Raw genomic sequence first — 18206 nt, 5'->3', positions numbered from 1 at the left:
GTATTTGAAAATATCTTTTGCATTAGGGTGTGTAGTCGATTGCATTCCTCTTAAGATGAAATTGTTTCTCAATGATCAAACACTCTAGGACATAATGATTATGATTTCCATAAAGAATGAAAAACTGCTTCAAACTTTATACAAAACCTCAAAAGGATTATGGTTCGTCTAAATTTGTGATAGTACACATCATTCTCTTATGCTTGTTGCTATGATAATTCATTTTTAAACCTACCTTTTATTAGAAATATCATGGCGAAAATTTGATAATTAGTATTTATTGATCTTATGCTGCTTTCATTAGAAAAATAGTATCATCGGCATATTGCATATAGGTGATGCCTCCCTAGATCAGATGTGGCACAACCCCCTTTAGAATACCCTCTTGTTTAACTTTAAACAAAGTGTGCTCCAAAGCATCCTCAACCGGATTGACGAGAAAAAGAGATAAATGGTCTCCCTGTGTTAGTGCGTGAACGTACAGTTGACCAAACAAACACAGCCTAAGCTTGCCAGTGTATGGCACGATCTACTTTCCTCTTGCGTTTGTCTTTGTATCTTGCTGATGGGAGAGAAGAGCAATCGCCTTGATGGTCTCCACACAAGAACCTGCTTCTCCAGCTCATACATCTGAAGCCCTACCCAGTATGTAATAAAACAACACATCATGCAGATGATCTCAGTTAACCCTGGGCAAATTACCCGATACCCATTACCCGTACCCGAATTACCCGGACCCGAACCCGAATTACCCGAACCCGAGGTACCCGATCCTAAATTCGGATAGCGATTTTGATTACCCGAAATTAGTTTGGGTAATTCGGGTAATATCCCCCGGTACCCGAACTACCCGAATTACCCGAATATTTGTCTTTATCTTTGTATATATCATGTGTTGTTAGCTAAATATTAGAACTTATCAATTTAATAGAACATAATTCTCTTTGTTTGAACAAGTGCTAGTAATATATTATTCTCTACAAAATGCTATTGAAATTATATATAAATTGCTGCTGAAATTATCTATAAATTGCTATTGAACTTTTGTGTAGTGTGTTGTTTTTTGAAAATTCGGGTAAATCGGGAATACCCGAACCCGAACCCGAATTATCGGATACCCGAAATTGCGGGTAGTGTTTTTTCGGGACTAATATCGGGTAACAATTTTCATTACCCGAATTTTGAATTACCCGAATTACCCGATCCGAAAAAATCGGGTAACCCAAATGCCCAGGCTTAATCTCAGTAGGAGACGATCAGACTCTCTTTTTTTTACCAAACCATGTTGTGTTCCTAGTCCTCCAAATGGCCCAACATACAGCAGCAAGGCCCATAGCATAGATAGGATTACCATGTGGTAAATTGATTTTTGATCCAAGACAAGTATTTGTCAAAGGTGCTAGGCCTACATGAGCGCCTATTGCATAAACAATCAAACTCCACACATATTTAACAGTAGTACATCGAAAAGAAAGAGGTGACTTTCTTGTGCAAAAGGCACAAGATACATTTCCTTTATAATTTATTCTCTGAAGATTGTCTTTTGTCAAGATGGCTTCATAAAGGGTAAGCCACAGGAAGACTTTCACTTTCAAGGGCAACTTAGCTTACCAAATGTGTTTGAAGCTTAGCCCAAACTCATTGCTACATAAGTGTTTCTATGTCGATTTAACAGAGAATAACCCAGATTTCTCCCAATACCATCTTGTTTAACAAAAGTATTATTCACCTTAATACTCAAAGTTCTAGAAGTCATCACCAATTAAATCTAGTCACACCATTTTTTGACAAAGAACTCGCTGTTTGAGACATTAAAAAAGGAAGTCCAAGCTAATTTGGTCATAAGCTTTTTCAAAATCAATTTTCAACACCACCCCATCCTTTTTCTTAACTCTAGTGTCACGAAGAATATCATGAAGTGCCATCACACCATCCATTATATTTCTATATTTATTAATAAAACCAGATTGGCTTTTACTAATGATTTCCCCCATCACCTTCTGAAGTCTCAACATCAGAGCCTTGGTAAAGATTTTATAAATCACATTTAACAGACATATAGGCATGTACTACTAGATTTTATTGCCTTCCTTTATTTTTGGAAGCAAGGTTATAATTAATGCCATAGTTAAATCTACAAATATCCAACTTTAGCTTATGAAAATCATTGAAAAAAGTAGCAAATCATCTTTGATAGTATTCCAACAGTGTTGATAAAATTCAATAGAAAAATGATTAGGCCTAGGTGCAACGTTTCTCTCCATAGAGAACACCACCTCTTTTATTTTAATAAAAGAAAAACTCTTTGTTATGTTCTTTATTTTCTTGGACATTGATCTTTCCTCCTTGTTCCCAATAGCTAGGATCTATATGGAAATCAGTGGCGGATCTAGGGGTATTCCCCAGTATTCCCGGGAATACCCAACTATTTTGGTACACTTTTATGTAAATATGTGTATATACTTATATATATAAATATATAATGCTATAATATATAGTATTTTGCACATTTGAGCTCAAAACATGTAAAAAACTAGCATTTGAATTAGAAGTCTATATTCTAGAAAGCAAATATTAGTATAAAGTTGCTAACTTGCAGTATAATTGACTATATTTTCAACCTATAGATTAACTTTGTGGAAGTAGGAATACCCAAGTTTAAAATTCTGGCTCCGCCACTGATGGAAATCACTATGATTAGAAGGGCCAAAGAACTCCTTATAATACTGAGATGCATGCTCAACAATGGCAACATCCCCCACAATCAACTTGTCATTATGTTGCGAACAAAAGATGGTGTTTTTTCTTCACTTGTCATTAGAAATTTTATGAAAAAAACCTAGTGTTATTATCACCTTTCAACAACCACATCAAGTTAGATCTCTTTTGCCAATAGCTCTTTTCCTCTTCTAGAAGTTTGAGCATTTTAGCCTGTATAAACTATTTTCTATTGAACTTTTTAGACAAAAGAATCTCTACCTATTCTTTTTCTAAATCATCAAGCTCCTGGATTAATAGATTTTTATATTTTCTAGTATGTCCTTTAAGACTTTGACCCCAACATTACAAAAATTCCTAACTCTATCCATTTTGATACACCGAGTATCAATGGAAGATTTAGAGATGACTTTCTGTGACTAAATCTCTTGAATTTTCATGTTAAACTCAAGGTGTTTGAGCCAGGAAGGGTTATGATCAAACTTATACCCTGGAATTTTCTTAAGATTGCAAAGGGGACAATTTTCTCAATTTCAACACTCTATCAGAGTAGGGTTTTTCTATTATTACTCCAAGTATATTTTTCCTCAAATTAAGGCCTTATTTGGATGTTAGTTCAAGTTCCACTCCAATCCACCCTAACACATATGGATTGATTCGAATCTGACTACATCTAAACAATGCCTAAGGGAGTTCTATGAGTCCGTAATTACTCATGACCAAATTCATTGGGTATATATATTTCCAAATTTTTTACATGATTTACTAAAGGAATCACTGATAGCCCTTGTAGAAAGCAATACCAAATCCATTGTAACAACCTATTCATCTTTTCAAAATAGATCAATTTGAATTGATTATGTGCAATTATATGAGCATTCAAATGTAAGAAATTAATAACTTTTATCTAATTAAAAAAACTATAAGGATAGTCACATGCTTATGCATACATGTTGGTGTAGAATTTATTGTGCTCACGAAGGCTTCTTGAGGATTTTTTTTTTGCCCTCTTAACGCAAAAATCTAAAATAGAGACTAGTTACTTTTTGCTAAAAAATGTACATAGTATTCAATTCTATCATGCAAAATGATACTTCCTCCATCTCAAATTGTAAGTCATTCCAAGAATCTTGGAGAGTCAATTTTTTCTAAATTTGACCAAATTTATATGTTAAAATAATAATTATTATGATACCAACTAAATATCATTAGATTCTTCCTTAATTATATTTTCATAGTATACTCACTTTACATTACAAATCTTAGTATTTCTTTCTATAATTTTGGTCAAACGTAAAAAATATTTTGACTCTCCAAGATTCTTGGAATGACTTACAATTTGGGATGGAGAGAGTAAATCAAAACCTAAAAGTTTTTGGAACATGCATGAATAAAAGGAAACTTTCTAACGTTCAAACATCCTTATCCAGTTATCCAGTCACCGTTCAGTTCCCGCCGCACGATCGCCCCAACCTCCTGGTCCTGGCTCCGGCTTCCGCCGCCGTCTCTCACCTCCGCTCCCCTTCCTTGCCCTGCCCCCCATGGCGAAGGCCGCAGCCCGTACCCAAGGCCAGGCCGCCTCTCATGTCCCCGCTCCCACTCCCACATGGGCGCAGCGCGCGGAGGCCCTGACCCACATCCTGACCCACCCGTCCCACGCGCCGTCGCTCCACTCGCAGCTCTTCGTCGCCTCCCGCGTCCCGTGCCCGCCGCGGGGTCTGGGCTCCACCACGTCGTACCCGCCATTCCTCTGCCCCGGCGCCTCGCTCCTCCGCTGGGCTCTCGCCTCCGTCTTCCTCCCGCGCGTGGCGCGCCTCTGCCTCCCGCCCTCGTCCTGGCGGTCCCGGTGCCCCTTCCAGCTCCCGCCGCCGCTCGTGCCCTCCGCGGCCATCGAGCCGGCGCCCGAGCGCTGGGCCGACGCCGAGCTCAGGGACTACGCGCGCCGGCGGCGGGCGCGGAGGGGCCCACTGACGGTGCGGCCGCCGGTGTCCGTGACGGGAGCGGTGCTCTGCACCGTGCCCAACGTCGTGATCGTCGTGGCCTTCGTACGGGAGTACTTCTGGATCGACAGGCCCAACCGCATCTGAGGTGGCATTTTGCATGGTTTCCATGCGCGCAGAAGCCATTGTCTGATGCTCTTTTGCTCTTGATGTGAACTGGCAACCCCGAGTGTTTTCTCTTTTCTTTGTATGGTGTAATCGGCTGACCAAGACAGCTTCTTGACATGTCTATAAAAGCTGAGTTCTACCTCTGTCAATCAAAAAAAAGAAGCCATTGTCTGACAGTGTTGCAAACCGTGATGAGCATAGCAAATCTGTGGTGACATGTGCCTGCAATCTGCAAATGCAACGGTAGATATGGCCTGGTGGTGCTTATTGTATGGGGCTTTAGTTGCTCAGGTCACGAGTAATGATTTGGGTAATTGGCTGCAACAGATGGCGTGCATCAGCCATCAGACAAGCTCACTGAATACGTTATATAGATGATCTTAACGAACAATGCCTGTAACATATACTGCTGCTGCTGCTGCTACTACTCCTCCTCCTATTTTCTGCTATCCGTTTTCAGATTGCCGCTTAGTAGTAGTATTTATGAGAGCATGCTGCATTGCTGATCTTAATTGAACATGCCCAGGATGCTGGATCAGGATCCAGGGAACACAGGGATCTCGGCAGCTCCATCAAACACCTGTGGGCCTATTTATGCATGCCAGGCCAGGGGGCACCACCGCACCAGAGCGTCACTGACACAGAGACCACTCTACGGCTCTACCCCCCTCATGTCAATCGAAGCCTCCTCATGGACCACCAGCAAATCAATCTGGCCAAGCCGGCAGCAGTATCTGGCCCAGTCATTCAGCATTTTCTTGCATCATCAGGGGCCTCTTCAGCATTTGCCCCTGGAGAAACAAGTTCCAGAAGGATCAGCATCCAGTTTGTTGGGGGATGCCAGTGTTCTTGGCTCCAATCAGGCGCGATATATCGTCAGGTTCTCTAGACTCCAGCGTTTGTTGGTGCTTTACCTCGACAGAGGTGGGTGTATTTTGTCCGAAATTATTGTCAAGAGGAAGAATGTTTCTGGCTAGTGTCGCAGTGGATGATATCTCTGCTAGTCTGCTACACAGAACAGACAGTCAGGCGTGGCTGCTAGCAGACTGCTGAGGTTCATCATCATCCACTAAAGTACTAAACACAAAACCTATTATGTGCAGGAGAAAGAAAGCAACCACAATGATGAAAATTTGTAAATATGCTTTGCTACGACTTTGTGTCTGTGTGGTCGCTTCAGCAGGGCAGGAGCAGGAGTATGCAATGCAAGCTTGTACATGTGGCATTCGATTTATGCTCACTCACAAAAGATTCTTCTCTGGTTCCATCTCGTCAGCCATGGCCGAGTTGGCGAGTTGTTCACTTGACAAGGCAATAGAATGCCTTCACCACTCACATCGAGTGCTCCCACCGCCATGGATTCTCCTTCTCCAGCCTTGGAAGCAATGATGAGCTGGAGCGTTACGTTTCTGCAGCTTCATGGTCATTGGTTTCGGTACTGGATGCAGTTACCTACATGACCATGTGCGTACATACTACTAGCATTCTCTCACGTGACCTCCTGCCTTCCTCTTCTAGCATCAATGTTTCACTCTGCATTTGTTTCAAGTGACTTCCTTTTTTTTGTCAAAAAAAAAGTAACTTCCTTTGCACAACTAGTCCAAACTGAACTTTGTGGCCTACTCCAACCAACCATATCAAAATAGGAAGTGCTTTTCGCTTCACCATGATTACCTGGAGATTGTAAAGTAAGAACTGCATGTTTAGCTGTGTGACGAACATTGTTTGATCTGTAGCTGTGTTGAGAGTGCTCATGGGAAGCTTATGCCACACAATGCGCAACTGATTCTCTGGCCATATGGCCGATGCTTTTCTCTGTTTTTCTTCTATACAGTAGACCATGATAAATCGAAAGTCTGAATAATCCGTACGACTTTAAGGAACAGCAAGTATTAAAAAAAATACAAGGCCTGTTTCATTGGATTGAGCTTTCGATTCATTTTGAATTATGAGCTACATATAGTAAATACTGTACATTTTCCAGCAAACAACCACTCATCCAAAATTCCAAACATTCTTTAGCTGCTTAGCATGCAGCCTATAAGTTAAGCATTGCAAAAACTGTCAGAAACAATGGTAGAAGATGTAAGTGTCACTGTTCTTGTCCCATTGCTTTATGGCTGTGCTGCGCCCGGGCTGTTCTTGTGATGCTGTCGGCCTCAGTGACGAGGCCGAGAATTGGAGAGTCCACCTTGTTGGCCGACCCGCTGCCGCTGCCGCTGGATGGCCCGGAGAAGTTGGAGGTGGACCCTCCCGACGCCGAGGCCGAGCACGACGCCGAGTAGTCGAGGTCCCCAATCCCATCCTGGAAAATCACACACAATGCACTCTCAGTTACAAATGTAATCACTACTAAAAAAACATCATGTAAAAATAAGTGTGTGCCATACTATCTCCAGATCCAGAAAGGGGCACAGACACACAAATTTGTGAGGTTAAGTGAGATACTTTGGGTATAAATAAAAGGCGTTGGCGAAGTGCAGCGAAACTAGATTCTATATGCAATTGGTGCGCACGGAGGTGGAAGTTTAATTTTCTACAGGAAGATTTTGTTGGTACACTGCCGCCCCATTTATTTATCACCATGTGTACAGGTGCAAAGAAACGGCACTCCATCACCGAAAAGATGGCTGGTTGGGGAGAGTACAGGAAGTCTGCAACAAATGATCGTGCCAAGCATTTGAAATGAAATGAGATGAAATGCTCCGTTGATCATGATGGCTCATGACGATATTGCAAATCTTTTTATTGCCTTGCTGTCGTACCGAGCCAGTAGCTGCTGAGTACGGTGGAGGTAGGTGGCCACAGGCCACCCCACCCCACAGCGCGAGCGATCAGAATTCAGAAACAGCGGGAAACCCAACCAAATCGAATCAGAACGAATCCGATCGTGTACCTGCAGTTGGTGGTGCTCGTCGTCCTCGGATTGGCATGGGGTTACGGGCGCCGCCGGATCGTCGTCGTCGTCGTTTTCGCCGTCCTGCGGCTGGACGACGACGCTGTAGAGCTCGACGATGCGGTCGCAGTTGTCCGCCCACCAGGTCTGCGCCGCCCACGCGTCGCCGAAGTACTCCTCGCTGAACCGGATCCTGCGGAGGTAGTTGGCGCCGTCGCCGCGCGGCACCAGCGTCATCAGCACACCGGGCTCCGGCTCCGCCGCCCACTCCCCGTCACTCGCCGCGTCCGCCGTACCCTCGGCGGCCTCCTCCTCGTCGCCGCCGCCGCCGCCGTCGTCCAACGGCGAGCAGCACTTGTCGCAGTGCTCATGTTTCGCTCCTCCTTGCCCCCGCTCCTCGTCCTGGTGGAGGCGGTCTTTCCGATGGTCACCGTCGGCGGCGGCTTCGTGCGGCTGCGCCGCCGGCGCGATCTTGGCGGACGAGGACGCGGACGACGACGCCGCCGCGACGTCCTTGTCCTGCAGCTCCTCGGCCTCCGGGGACCGCCTCCGATGCCGCCGCTGACGCCGCCGTCGCGGCGCGCGCGGGTGGCCCTCGCCCTCGCCGCCGCCCGCCGTCTTCACCTTTAGGAGGGACAGGGCCTTCATCTGCGCAAGCGACGGACACGACACTACATTAACATCACGCGCGCGTAGAGCAGAAAGCAGGAGAGCGATGGGGATGTCGGGCCGGCGGCGTACGCTCTTGGCGATGAAGCCGACGGACTTGGTGATCCTGCTGCTGTTGCCGCCGCCGCCGCCGCCATGGAAGCACGCGTGCATCGGGAAGAGCAGGTCCGGCTGCCTCCCTGCCGGTGACGTATCTCTCTCCCTCTACTCTCCGCCGCACCTCGCTGTCGTGTCCGGGGCAGCTGCTGGCTCCGCGCTCGTGCTGGTTTGGAAGGAAGGAAATGGAAGGACGGGGGGGATGGAATTTGAAAGAGGCGAAGGGCGCCAGCACGGAATTAACGGGCGAGCGTGTCCGTCGCGCAATCAATTCAATGCCTGCGGGGCGAGATTGGCGTATTTATGGCAAGCGTTCGGGATTTTCCTCCTTCCAACTCCAAACCCCAGGCGGCGGCCACCGAGGACGGACGAGTGCGGCCACGGCCACGGCCAGGGCAGAGAGCTGCCTGCCTTTACTCTCCGGCGCACGTACGCGCACCGCACGGGGGGCTTCGAATTTGGCCCGGATTTCGTTGGAGGACGGCCGGTGACTGACGGAGCACGAAATTACCGTTACATGACATATTGACATGACGACGATGATGGCATGCGGTTGTGCGAGACAGTACTGGCGTGCTCTGAATTCGGGGCCTCTTGTTTCTCAAACCAACTTTTTTGTTACACGTTCCTCTTGTTTATGAAACTTAAGGCCTTGTTTAATTCACTCTGAAAACCAAAAAGTTTTCAAGATTCTTCGTCACGTCGAATCTTGTGATACATGCATGAAACATTAAATATAGAGGAAAACAAAAACTAATTACATAGTTTAGCTGTAAATCACGAGACGAATCTTTTGATCCTAGTTAGTTCATGATTGGATAATATTTGTCACAAACAAACGAAAATGCTACAGTACCGAAAACTTTTCACTTTTCGGAACTAAACAAGGCCTAACTTTTGTTACACATATCAGTTTTAGGTTTATCATTAGTTTCAGCTAGCTCGATATTTGCCTAAGAACTGGTATTCGCGTACTGGCAAGTAACAGCTTGTGTGTTTGGACTAAAAAAAAATCTAGGAGCTTGGGAATGAAAAAAAAAATCTAATTTACCTTCCTCAACTATCGTGATCGTTAGTTTTCCCCCTAAACTACAAAATCAATTTTTTAACTCCCTTTTAAAACCGTTTGCTTTTGCACCTTGGATAGTTTTGATGGTGGCTTTTTTTGATGCGGACCATGCCAAAGGAGATAAATTATACTAAGTTAAAATTTCATGAAGGTAAATCGAACATGGTAAACTAGAGTAAGTTTAAATAAAAAAATATATATATTTTTTTACATGAAAAGATAATGCAATTAAAAATCTTAGAATTTGGTTTAATCTTAGAAATCTTGTTTTTTTACCTCTAAAAGTTATGAAACTAATACTTCTCTCTCACAACAAATTAGCCTGGTTTATCAACCATGGAACAATATTTGTCTATCACAATAAATCATTTTCAACCGACTTATCAGCCATGGAAACCATCAACCGAACATTATCTAATCATGCTCTATCTTATGGTGCGTAGCTCGAAATTGTTTGAATCTTTATGGACCCATTTTGGTGTATTTGCTTGTAGAAGCTTTCGTTATCTATTATAATTATTCGAAATTGATGATCTAGACAATGACTACGTAGAAGTGTTAGTGGCGAGGCATCTAGATTGTATGTATGGCAAGGTGCATACAACCACACATGTTCACTATCACTTTCAAAGGAAAAAGTCTACATAACCCCCCAAACTATCAAGGGTGGACTACTTCACCCCCTGAACTATAAAACCGGATATTCTACCCCCTGAACTTTCAAAACCGGTCAAATAACTCCCTAGAGTGGTTTTGGATGTTGGTTTTGTCTTTTTCTTTTTTATTTATTTCTGCTAAATCTTTGAAAAATCATAATAAATCATAGAAAAATCATAAAATGAAAATTTCAATTTTGCTGGACTTCTGATGAGTAGATCTACACAGTGAATATGTAATATGGTATACTTTAGTATAAAGTTTTTGTTGTAGCTTTAAATCTATATTTTTCTATAGTTAAATCGAATAATTGATATATGCAGTTCCTATGATCCAATTGTGGTGAAATTTTTATGGTGGGCTCATTATTATATGCTTGAACTATGGTAAAAGTTTCATACCCAGTAGATCACGTATAACTTAGTTATCAATTTATTTAGATTTATTCTTGTTAAATCTATGCTTTATTTATAACTAAGTTATATGTGATCCAATGAGTATGAAATTTTTACCATAGTTCAAGCATACAATAATGAGCCCACCATAAAACTTTTACCACATTGGGCCACAGGAACTGCATATATGAATTATTCAAACTAATTATAGAAAAATATATATTTAAAGCTACAACAAAAATTTTGTACTAAAGTATACCATATTATATATTCACTGTGTAGATCAACTCATCAGGAGTCCAACAAAATTAAAATTTTCATTTTATGATTTTTTTATGATTTATTATGATTTTTCAAAGATTTAGCAAAAATAAATAAAAAAGAAAAAGACAAAACCGCCCTTCAAAACCACTCGAGGGGGTTATTTGACCGGTTTTGAAAGTTCAGGGGGTAGAATATCCGGTTTCATAGTTCGAGGGGTGAAGTAGTCCGCCCTAGATAGTTTGTGGAGTTATATAGACTTTTTGCCACTTTCAAAAGTTATCCAGAGACAAGTGCCTACTAACGACGCTCCGCTAGCGACTTCTATGTAGTTGGGCTGGGCGATCAAGATCATCTAACTATAATTGATAACGAGAGCTTCTACCAGCAAATAAGTGCTAAAATAAGCCATCAAGATTCAAACAAATTTAAGCTAGGCACCATAAGATAAGCATGACTTTAGAAAAAAGAATCTAAAAGAGTTTCATAGTTTTTCGAGGTAAAACCAATTTTCTAAGATCAAACCAGATTTTAGGATTTTAATGCATTATTTTTTATTGTAAAAATATTTTAATATTTTTTAAAAATAATTTATAATTTTTTGGATATCTTTTCTAAATATTTCTAGTCTGATTTAACTCCTAAACTTTCAATTTAAGTTTGGTTTATCCTCTCTATCATGGTGTCATGTCGGCAAGGACGCAAAGATAAGTGATTTTAAAAGTTGAGGGAAGTCAAAAACTGATTTTATAGTCCAGAAAAAAAAATTGGACAACCTTTGGTAGCTAAAGGGTAATCACATATGTCTAAGGTTGAAAATGGACGGAAACGAACGGAAAATCGCTCTATTGTTTTCATTTTCATATTTTTAGACGAAAACGGAAGCGGAAGCTGGACAACCGGGAGCGAAAACGGTAGCGGGATAAACGGTAATACGAAAACGGGTAAATACGATCGAAAATAGACGGAAACGAGCGGTAAGCGAAAATTCAAACCGAAACATATAAGCCGCATATGATAGCGCAAATACAGAGACCAAAATAGCAAAATGTAATACCAAATATCAAATATGCACTGACCAGTGACTAGTGACCACATTAATACAATACCATATATCCATAGTCCATAGATCATAATTCACACAAATATAAATTATCCATACATCGAATAAGAACATATCCATAGTTCATAGATCACAATTCACACAAATATGAATTATCAATACATCACATAAGACAAGAGACATTTTGAGCCATATTGAGCTTAGGGACTATGTTGGGCTACTTTCTCGTTTTTATGAAAAACGGGATATCTCGGTAAAAAACGGGATTCCGTAAATACGGACGGACAAACGCTCTACCGTTTTCGATCCCGCTTCCGCTTTAATCCGTCCCGTTTTCGGTCCCGTTTTCGTTTATCCCGTAAAAAACGAAAACAAGCAAGAAAATACGATATACGGTTGCGGACGGAACGAGATTTATCCCGTCCGTTTTCAACTTTACATATGTCAACGGTGCTGGACGGATTTATGGCACTGGGCTGCTCCGGGAGCTCCTATTTTATGATGGGCTTGAAAACAATCACTGGCCCATCAGTTTGGTGCAACGTGGGGATATGAGAGGGAGGGACCGATGTCCGCGCCGTTTCGGCCCGCGCCGGAGTTCGTCGGATGCGGCCGGCGACAGCCACAGCCCCGCCTAACCCGTGGCGGAGGTGGGACACGGACGCGGTCCCGCGGGTCTCCCGGTGGCAAGCTAGCCACGCCGGAGATGAGCTGCCAAGCGACTTGGCCTGGGTCGCTCCGTGCTGTTTTCGCCGGAGGCCATGGTGGCGGTGGCCGGGGTCCGGCGGGGAGGAACCTAGGAACGGGGCTTCGCGGCGCTGCTCGATGGTGCCGGGCTGAAGCAGGAATCTGCTTCTGGTAGATCGGTAGCGGCCACACGCGAAGGATGCCAGGACTGGATGGTGAGTCTGCCGACATTTTTCGTTCAACGTTCTGATAGTAAGGCCTTGTTTAGTTAAAAAATTTTTTCAAGATTCCCGTCACATCGAATCTTGTGGCACATGCATGAAGCATTAAATATAGACGAAAACAAAAACTAATTACGTAGTTTACCTGTAAATTGCGAGATGAATCTTTTGATCCTAGTTAGTCTATGATTGGATAATATTTGGCACAAACAAACGAAAGTGCTACAGTAGCGAAATCCAAAATTTTTCTCAAACTAAACAAGGCCTAAGTGTTTTTCTCTCACAATAAATTAGTCAATAGTACTTTATGCCACGGCTTATCCGCCGTTTGGAAGTATTGTTTGCACCCATCAAAATTTGAAAAGCACTACATCTACATTGGTTTTACTGACACTATGTTCAATACTTCAGGCCTTGTTTAGTTCCGAAAAGTGAAAAGTTTTCGGTACTGTAGTATTTTCGTTTGTTTGTGACAAATATTATCCAATTATGGACTAACTAGGATCAAAAAATTCGTTTCGTGATTTCCAACTAAACTGTATAATTAGTTTTTGTTTTCGTCTATATTTAATGTTTCATGCATGTACCATAAGATTTGATGTGACGAGAAATCTTGAAAATTTTTTGTTTTTCAGGGCGAACTAAACAAGGCCTCAGTGGGAAAGAGTAGTAATTAGAACATGTTCCTAGGACCAACTAGCTGGAAGTAGCAGAACACTGCATCCGAAGTCGCATTCTGTTAGGTGTTGATTACTTGATTTACAGGCAAAGCAGCAGAACCTTTTCATGGAGCCTTGGCATACCAGCTGTTTAATTTTGCCCACTCACTTTGTGCTGTTATTGGATGACTGTCACTGCATTTTCTTTTGTTTGAAGAAGTAATCACTTTGGAGATCTGTATGGTTTTTAACCCGTGTTTGCATTGGGACAGCTAATGCGTCACTTCCTAATTAGTTCGTCCATAGATCCAACAACCTACCATAGTCTATTTTTTGGAATCTCTGACTGTAGACACATTGAATCCATTATATTTCTTGCTCCAAATTTCCTTGAATTAATTATGTGGATATGCTATTCTGGTTGACAATGCAGTTCATGTGCATATTAGCATATACAACTATTTTTTGACATATTGCCAATTTGCCAGCTTATTTCTATTGTTACGACACACTGCCAGCCTACTTCTATACAATGGAGCAAGCAATAACAATTGGATGCAGTGCACCATATGATTATCAGATATCAATTTGGAGATGCTTCTCGTGCAAACCAATCAACCATATCACTATTGGTAAAAGCCAGTATATTTTTTTATTCTCAAGGACACACAAAGCTTCCATGCAAGAATGAGAAAACAGAACAGACTTCATAACCTGTTAATGACCAACAAAAGGGATTCTCCATTCTCTAATGTCTGTCAGAGCAACAGCAAAACTACCATCATCCTTCAACAGCACAGGCTGACCAAAAGATAGATCCCTAAACAGAAAAAAGTACCACTTGCTCTTCTCAATGCCATAAACTTATGAAAGTTGGGGTATCAATTGGAGGCTGAGGAACTTCTATTGCTCCGTCAAGCATCTTGGTCACTTTAAGCATAGTTGGGCGCATTTCTGGTTCATCCTGTATACACCAAAGTGCAACTCTCATGAATCTTTCCACTATCTTCATATTGATAATTGCTTCCTCATCACTTTCAACTAACAAGTCGAGGCGACTGCAGCGGTAGCAATCATATGCCCAGTATGCCAATACAACTTGCTCGTCATCGTTGGACTGAAGGTCTACATTCCGCCTGCAGCATACAATCTCCAGAAGGACTATACCAAAGCTGTACACATCTACTTTACTGGAGATTCTCACGTTCTTGAACCACTCTGGAGCAAAGTATCCTCGGGTACCTCGGATTCCAGTGCTAGTTTTTGTCTGCTCAGCTTTCAGCAGCTTTGCTATGCCAAAGTCTGATATCTTTGCTATAAAGTTGTTATCAAGAAGGATGTTCTCAGGCTTTATGTCACAGTGTATGATCTGCTTACCACACTCCTCATGCAAGTAGAGGAGTCCTCTTGCCACCCCATGGGCAATATCAACTCGGAGGGCCCATGCTGGCTTCTTCCCACTGAAGAGGAACTTAGTAAGAGAGCCATTGGGCATAAATGGATACACCAGGAGCCTTTCAGCTCCTTCATAGCAGAATCCCAATAGCTGGACTAAGTTCTTGTGGAGCGTGTGCCCAATTGTTTGAACTTCCATTGTGAACTCCTTCTCTGTCTCTTGTGGGATCCTATCGATGATCTTCTTGACTGCAATGCTAGTGTCAAACTCACCATGTAGGTACCCTTTATAGACTACACCAGAAGCTCCCCTGCCCACTTCCTCGTTGAACCCATTAGTTGCCTCCTCAAGTTCTCTGTAAGTGAAATCTCTTGTCATCATCCTGGTCCACGCTCGTAAATGGTTCTTTTCTCTGTTGGCCCTAAAGTGAGCTCCCAGAAAATGGGCTGAGATGAAGAGAAAGTTGAGAAATACAGAACTACCTATAATGATCGATCCTCCAAGTATCCAATCCTTCCTATTGGTTTTCCATTTACTGCTGGCCTCAATATTCAGTAGAGTCTGTGAATAATTATCCTTCGGCACCTTGAGATAAACTGTCCGTTGAACTTCGCTCCCTTCATTCCCATTAGACAAAGGTAGCTTCTTCTTCCAGCAATAGCCAGTATGATCAGACACTGCAGCAGCACAGAAGCAATCATTCAAGCATAAGCTTTGGCAAGTAGTCTCGTCTATGGGGTAATACTCCTCATAAGCACGATGAGGCCAGTCAATATGATTCATTGGAATCATTTTGAACTGCTCTAGCACTTGCGCTTCACTCAAGTCACAGCTCTGCAGTGCAAAGTCTGGCTTGCACCCTTTGTACTTCCTTTCTGTATCAAAGAAAGAATAGTGTGGGGCACATGAACATTCTGTTTCTGTCTGATTCCAGTTCAACATGCAATAGCTGTTGTATCCACACACTCCACTACCAAAATCCGTATATACTATATTGCAGATATTTGCCGGCATGGCTTGCACTACTGTCCACTCTGCAGGCAAACCACTTCTTACTGCTTCCCTTTTTGGATACTTATACTGTCGAAGAACACCATCTGGGTCAAGTTTTGCCCAGTGGTAGTACTGATCTGTTGAGTCCATCTCTGCTTGCATTATGCGCTTCATGTTGTTCTCCAAGGCATAGTAGATTGTGCCATTCGTATCATAGACCAGCTTCCCACCGTTTCCACTTGTGTTAGTAGACCAATAACCATCATACTTGAATCCTGTAGGAACAGCCACTGAGTAGAAAGTCAGGTTGCCATCTGTTTCAAGACTGAGGATGAACCGACCATTTGAGTAGTCGGTGTCCATAAGCTTAGCATGGAGGATAGTCCCACTAGGGAGCTCTTGGGATGGCAGGATGGTGTCTGTTGGTGTAGTAAAACTTTGCCACTTGGGGGAGCCGTCTGCTCCATAAAGCACAAAGTTTCCATTGTCGTTCATGGAAGCATAAGCACCACCAGCAATCTGGGAGCTCCAGATCTCAGCTCCAGTGGAGTTACGGAGAGAAAGCGAACCATTAACGGTGAACTGCAGGCTTGAACCAGACGACACTGCTGTTGTACCATTGGATTTGGCATACCAAACAATAATATTCTCATTGATCTGATCGAACCAGATGCCAAGTAAATACTGAGAAGAGTTGGTCTCCAGGGGTCGGAAACCAAAGGCAAAGTCACCAGAGGGCGAGAGCCATGATCTGTTTGGCCCCTCAGGATTCAGAGTAGATCCCAAGCTGATATTGTGCTGAGCTAGAGTATATGAGCAGGAAAGTGGCAACCATAGTAGGAGAAAGAATATGTGCGCCATTGATCTTGGCTGGTTTCTCCTTCTAACACCAGTTTTATGCACATGGGAGGATATGACTTCCAGGTCACTCAATGAGGTATCACGTCCGGGAATAAGACTTCTCCACGGGATGACTTGTAAACGCATTCGAGATGAATGTATGGCTTGTTTGATAACATGGAGCTGAAGTCAGTGTATTGACCGGCCCCATACACTTGTTTCCATGGATGCTCGGCCATATGCACTGTAAAGTGAAGCACAGAGCAAATGTGAACCGCACAAGATTTTGTGTGAGGTTTGGTTTCTTCGAATCAAATCGGTACACCCAAAGACTTGTCAAAAAATTTAGTCCAAACGTCGCTATAGAACAACTGGCACATGGAATTAGACATTATCATGAATGCTTAGGGCCTGTTTAGATTGGGAACGAAAATTTTTTGGATGTCATATCGGATGTGTCGGAAGGATGTCGGGAGGAGTTTTTAGAAACTAATAAAAAAACAAATTACATATCTCGTCAGGAAACTGCAAGACAAATTTATTAAGCATAATTAATCTGTCATTAGCATATGTGGGTTACTGTAGCACTTAAGGCTAATCATGGAGTAACTAGGCTTAAAAGATTCGTCTCGCGATTCTTAACTAAACTGTGTAATTAGTTTATTTTTTTATCTACATTTAATGTTCCATGCATGTGTCCAAAGATTCGATGGGATGGATGAAAAAATTTTAGGTAGGGAACTAAACAGGGCCTTAGCTTCTGGGTAAATCCCAATAATGAGAAATTTTCTGCACAGTATATTAGAGAAAGTCAAGCACATACATGGTTTGTGAAAGTGCTGGCAAAGAGGAGGGAAACTATAGTTTCGTTCGCATATTATTTGCAGCAAATTATCATATTATTTTACTGATCAAACTGTATATCGAATTTACAAAGGTAGAGGTACTGTATTCGCGTGTGTCTATTTTTCATTTAAATAAAGCATAACTATTGTGGTTTTCATTCCCTCCAGACCTCCACTGTCTTTTTCTGCAGAAGCTGTCATTGCTGCGACCTCGTGCCGAAGACTTTGAGAGATTCAAATGCAGAGTGCAATTGTCAAGCGGAGCGAACAGTACTTTCAGCTCTTAGATCAAGGAACAAGCTCATATAAGGCCTTGTTTAGTTCATCCTAAATCCAAAAACTTTTTAAGATTCTTCGTCGTATTGAATCTTGCGGCACATGCATAAAACATTAAATCTAGGTAAAGAAAATAACTAATTGCATAGTTTATCTCTAATTTGTGAGATGAATCTTTTAAGCCTAGTTAGTCTATGATTAGACAATAATTACTAAATAAAAACAAAAGTGTTATAGTGTCAAAATCCAAAAAAAAAAGATCTAAACAAGGCCTAAGCCAAATTCATGAGTCACCGTGTGACAGTCCGACAGGTAGATCAGAGCTACCTGTGGAAGCGATGGGAAGACCTGTGGCAG

The 18206-nt window shown here is 42.4% G+C and overlaps 3 protein-coding genes and 1 long non-coding RNA gene across 4 annotated transcripts; 2 read left to right on the top strand and 2 right to left on the bottom strand.

The window, feature by feature from the left end:
• LOC8073574 lies at nucleotides 4069–5013 on the top strand. The gene has a single exon (XM_002447987.2). The coding sequence runs from the start codon at nucleotides 4260–4262 to the stop codon at nucleotides 4803–4805; it is 546 nt and encodes a 181-aa protein (XP_002448032.1). The 5' UTR covers nucleotides 4069–4259; the 3' UTR covers nucleotides 4806–5013.
• On the bottom strand, nucleotides 6673–8544 carry LOC8073573 (putative protein Brevis radix-like 5). The gene is made up of 3 exons (XM_002446609.2): nucleotides 8464–8544; nucleotides 7723–8370; nucleotides 6673–7131 (listed from the first exon to the last, which is right to left on the bottom strand). Exons 1-3 carry the CDS (start codon nucleotides 8542–8544, stop codon nucleotides 6919–6921), a joined length of 942 nt encoding a protein of 313 aa, XP_002446654.2. The 3' UTR covers nucleotides 6673–6918.
• LOC110436146 lies at nucleotides 12496–13736 on the top strand. The gene is made up of 2 exons (XR_002453852.1): nucleotides 12496–12834; nucleotides 13476–13736. It is a non-coding gene; the product is annotated as an uncharacterized LOC110436146 (long non-coding RNA).
• Nucleotides 14104–17100, bottom strand: LOC8058706 (G-type lectin S-receptor-like serine/threonine-protein kinase LECRK3). The gene has a single exon (XM_002446608.2). The coding sequence runs from the start codon at nucleotides 16873–16875 to the stop codon at nucleotides 14350–14352; it is 2526 nt and encodes an 841-aa protein (XP_002446653.2). The 5' UTR covers nucleotides 16876–17100; the 3' UTR covers nucleotides 14104–14349.

Source organism: Sorghum bicolor, chromosome 6 (assembly GCF_000003195.3).
Source record: "Sorghum bicolor cultivar BTx623 chromosome 6, Sorghum_bicolor_NCBIv3, whole genome shotgun sequence".
NCBI classification, from domain to species: domain Eukaryota; kingdom Viridiplantae; phylum Streptophyta; class Magnoliopsida; order Poales; family Poaceae; genus Sorghum; species Sorghum bicolor.
This window is presented reverse-complemented; position numbering and strand designations above follow the sequence as displayed.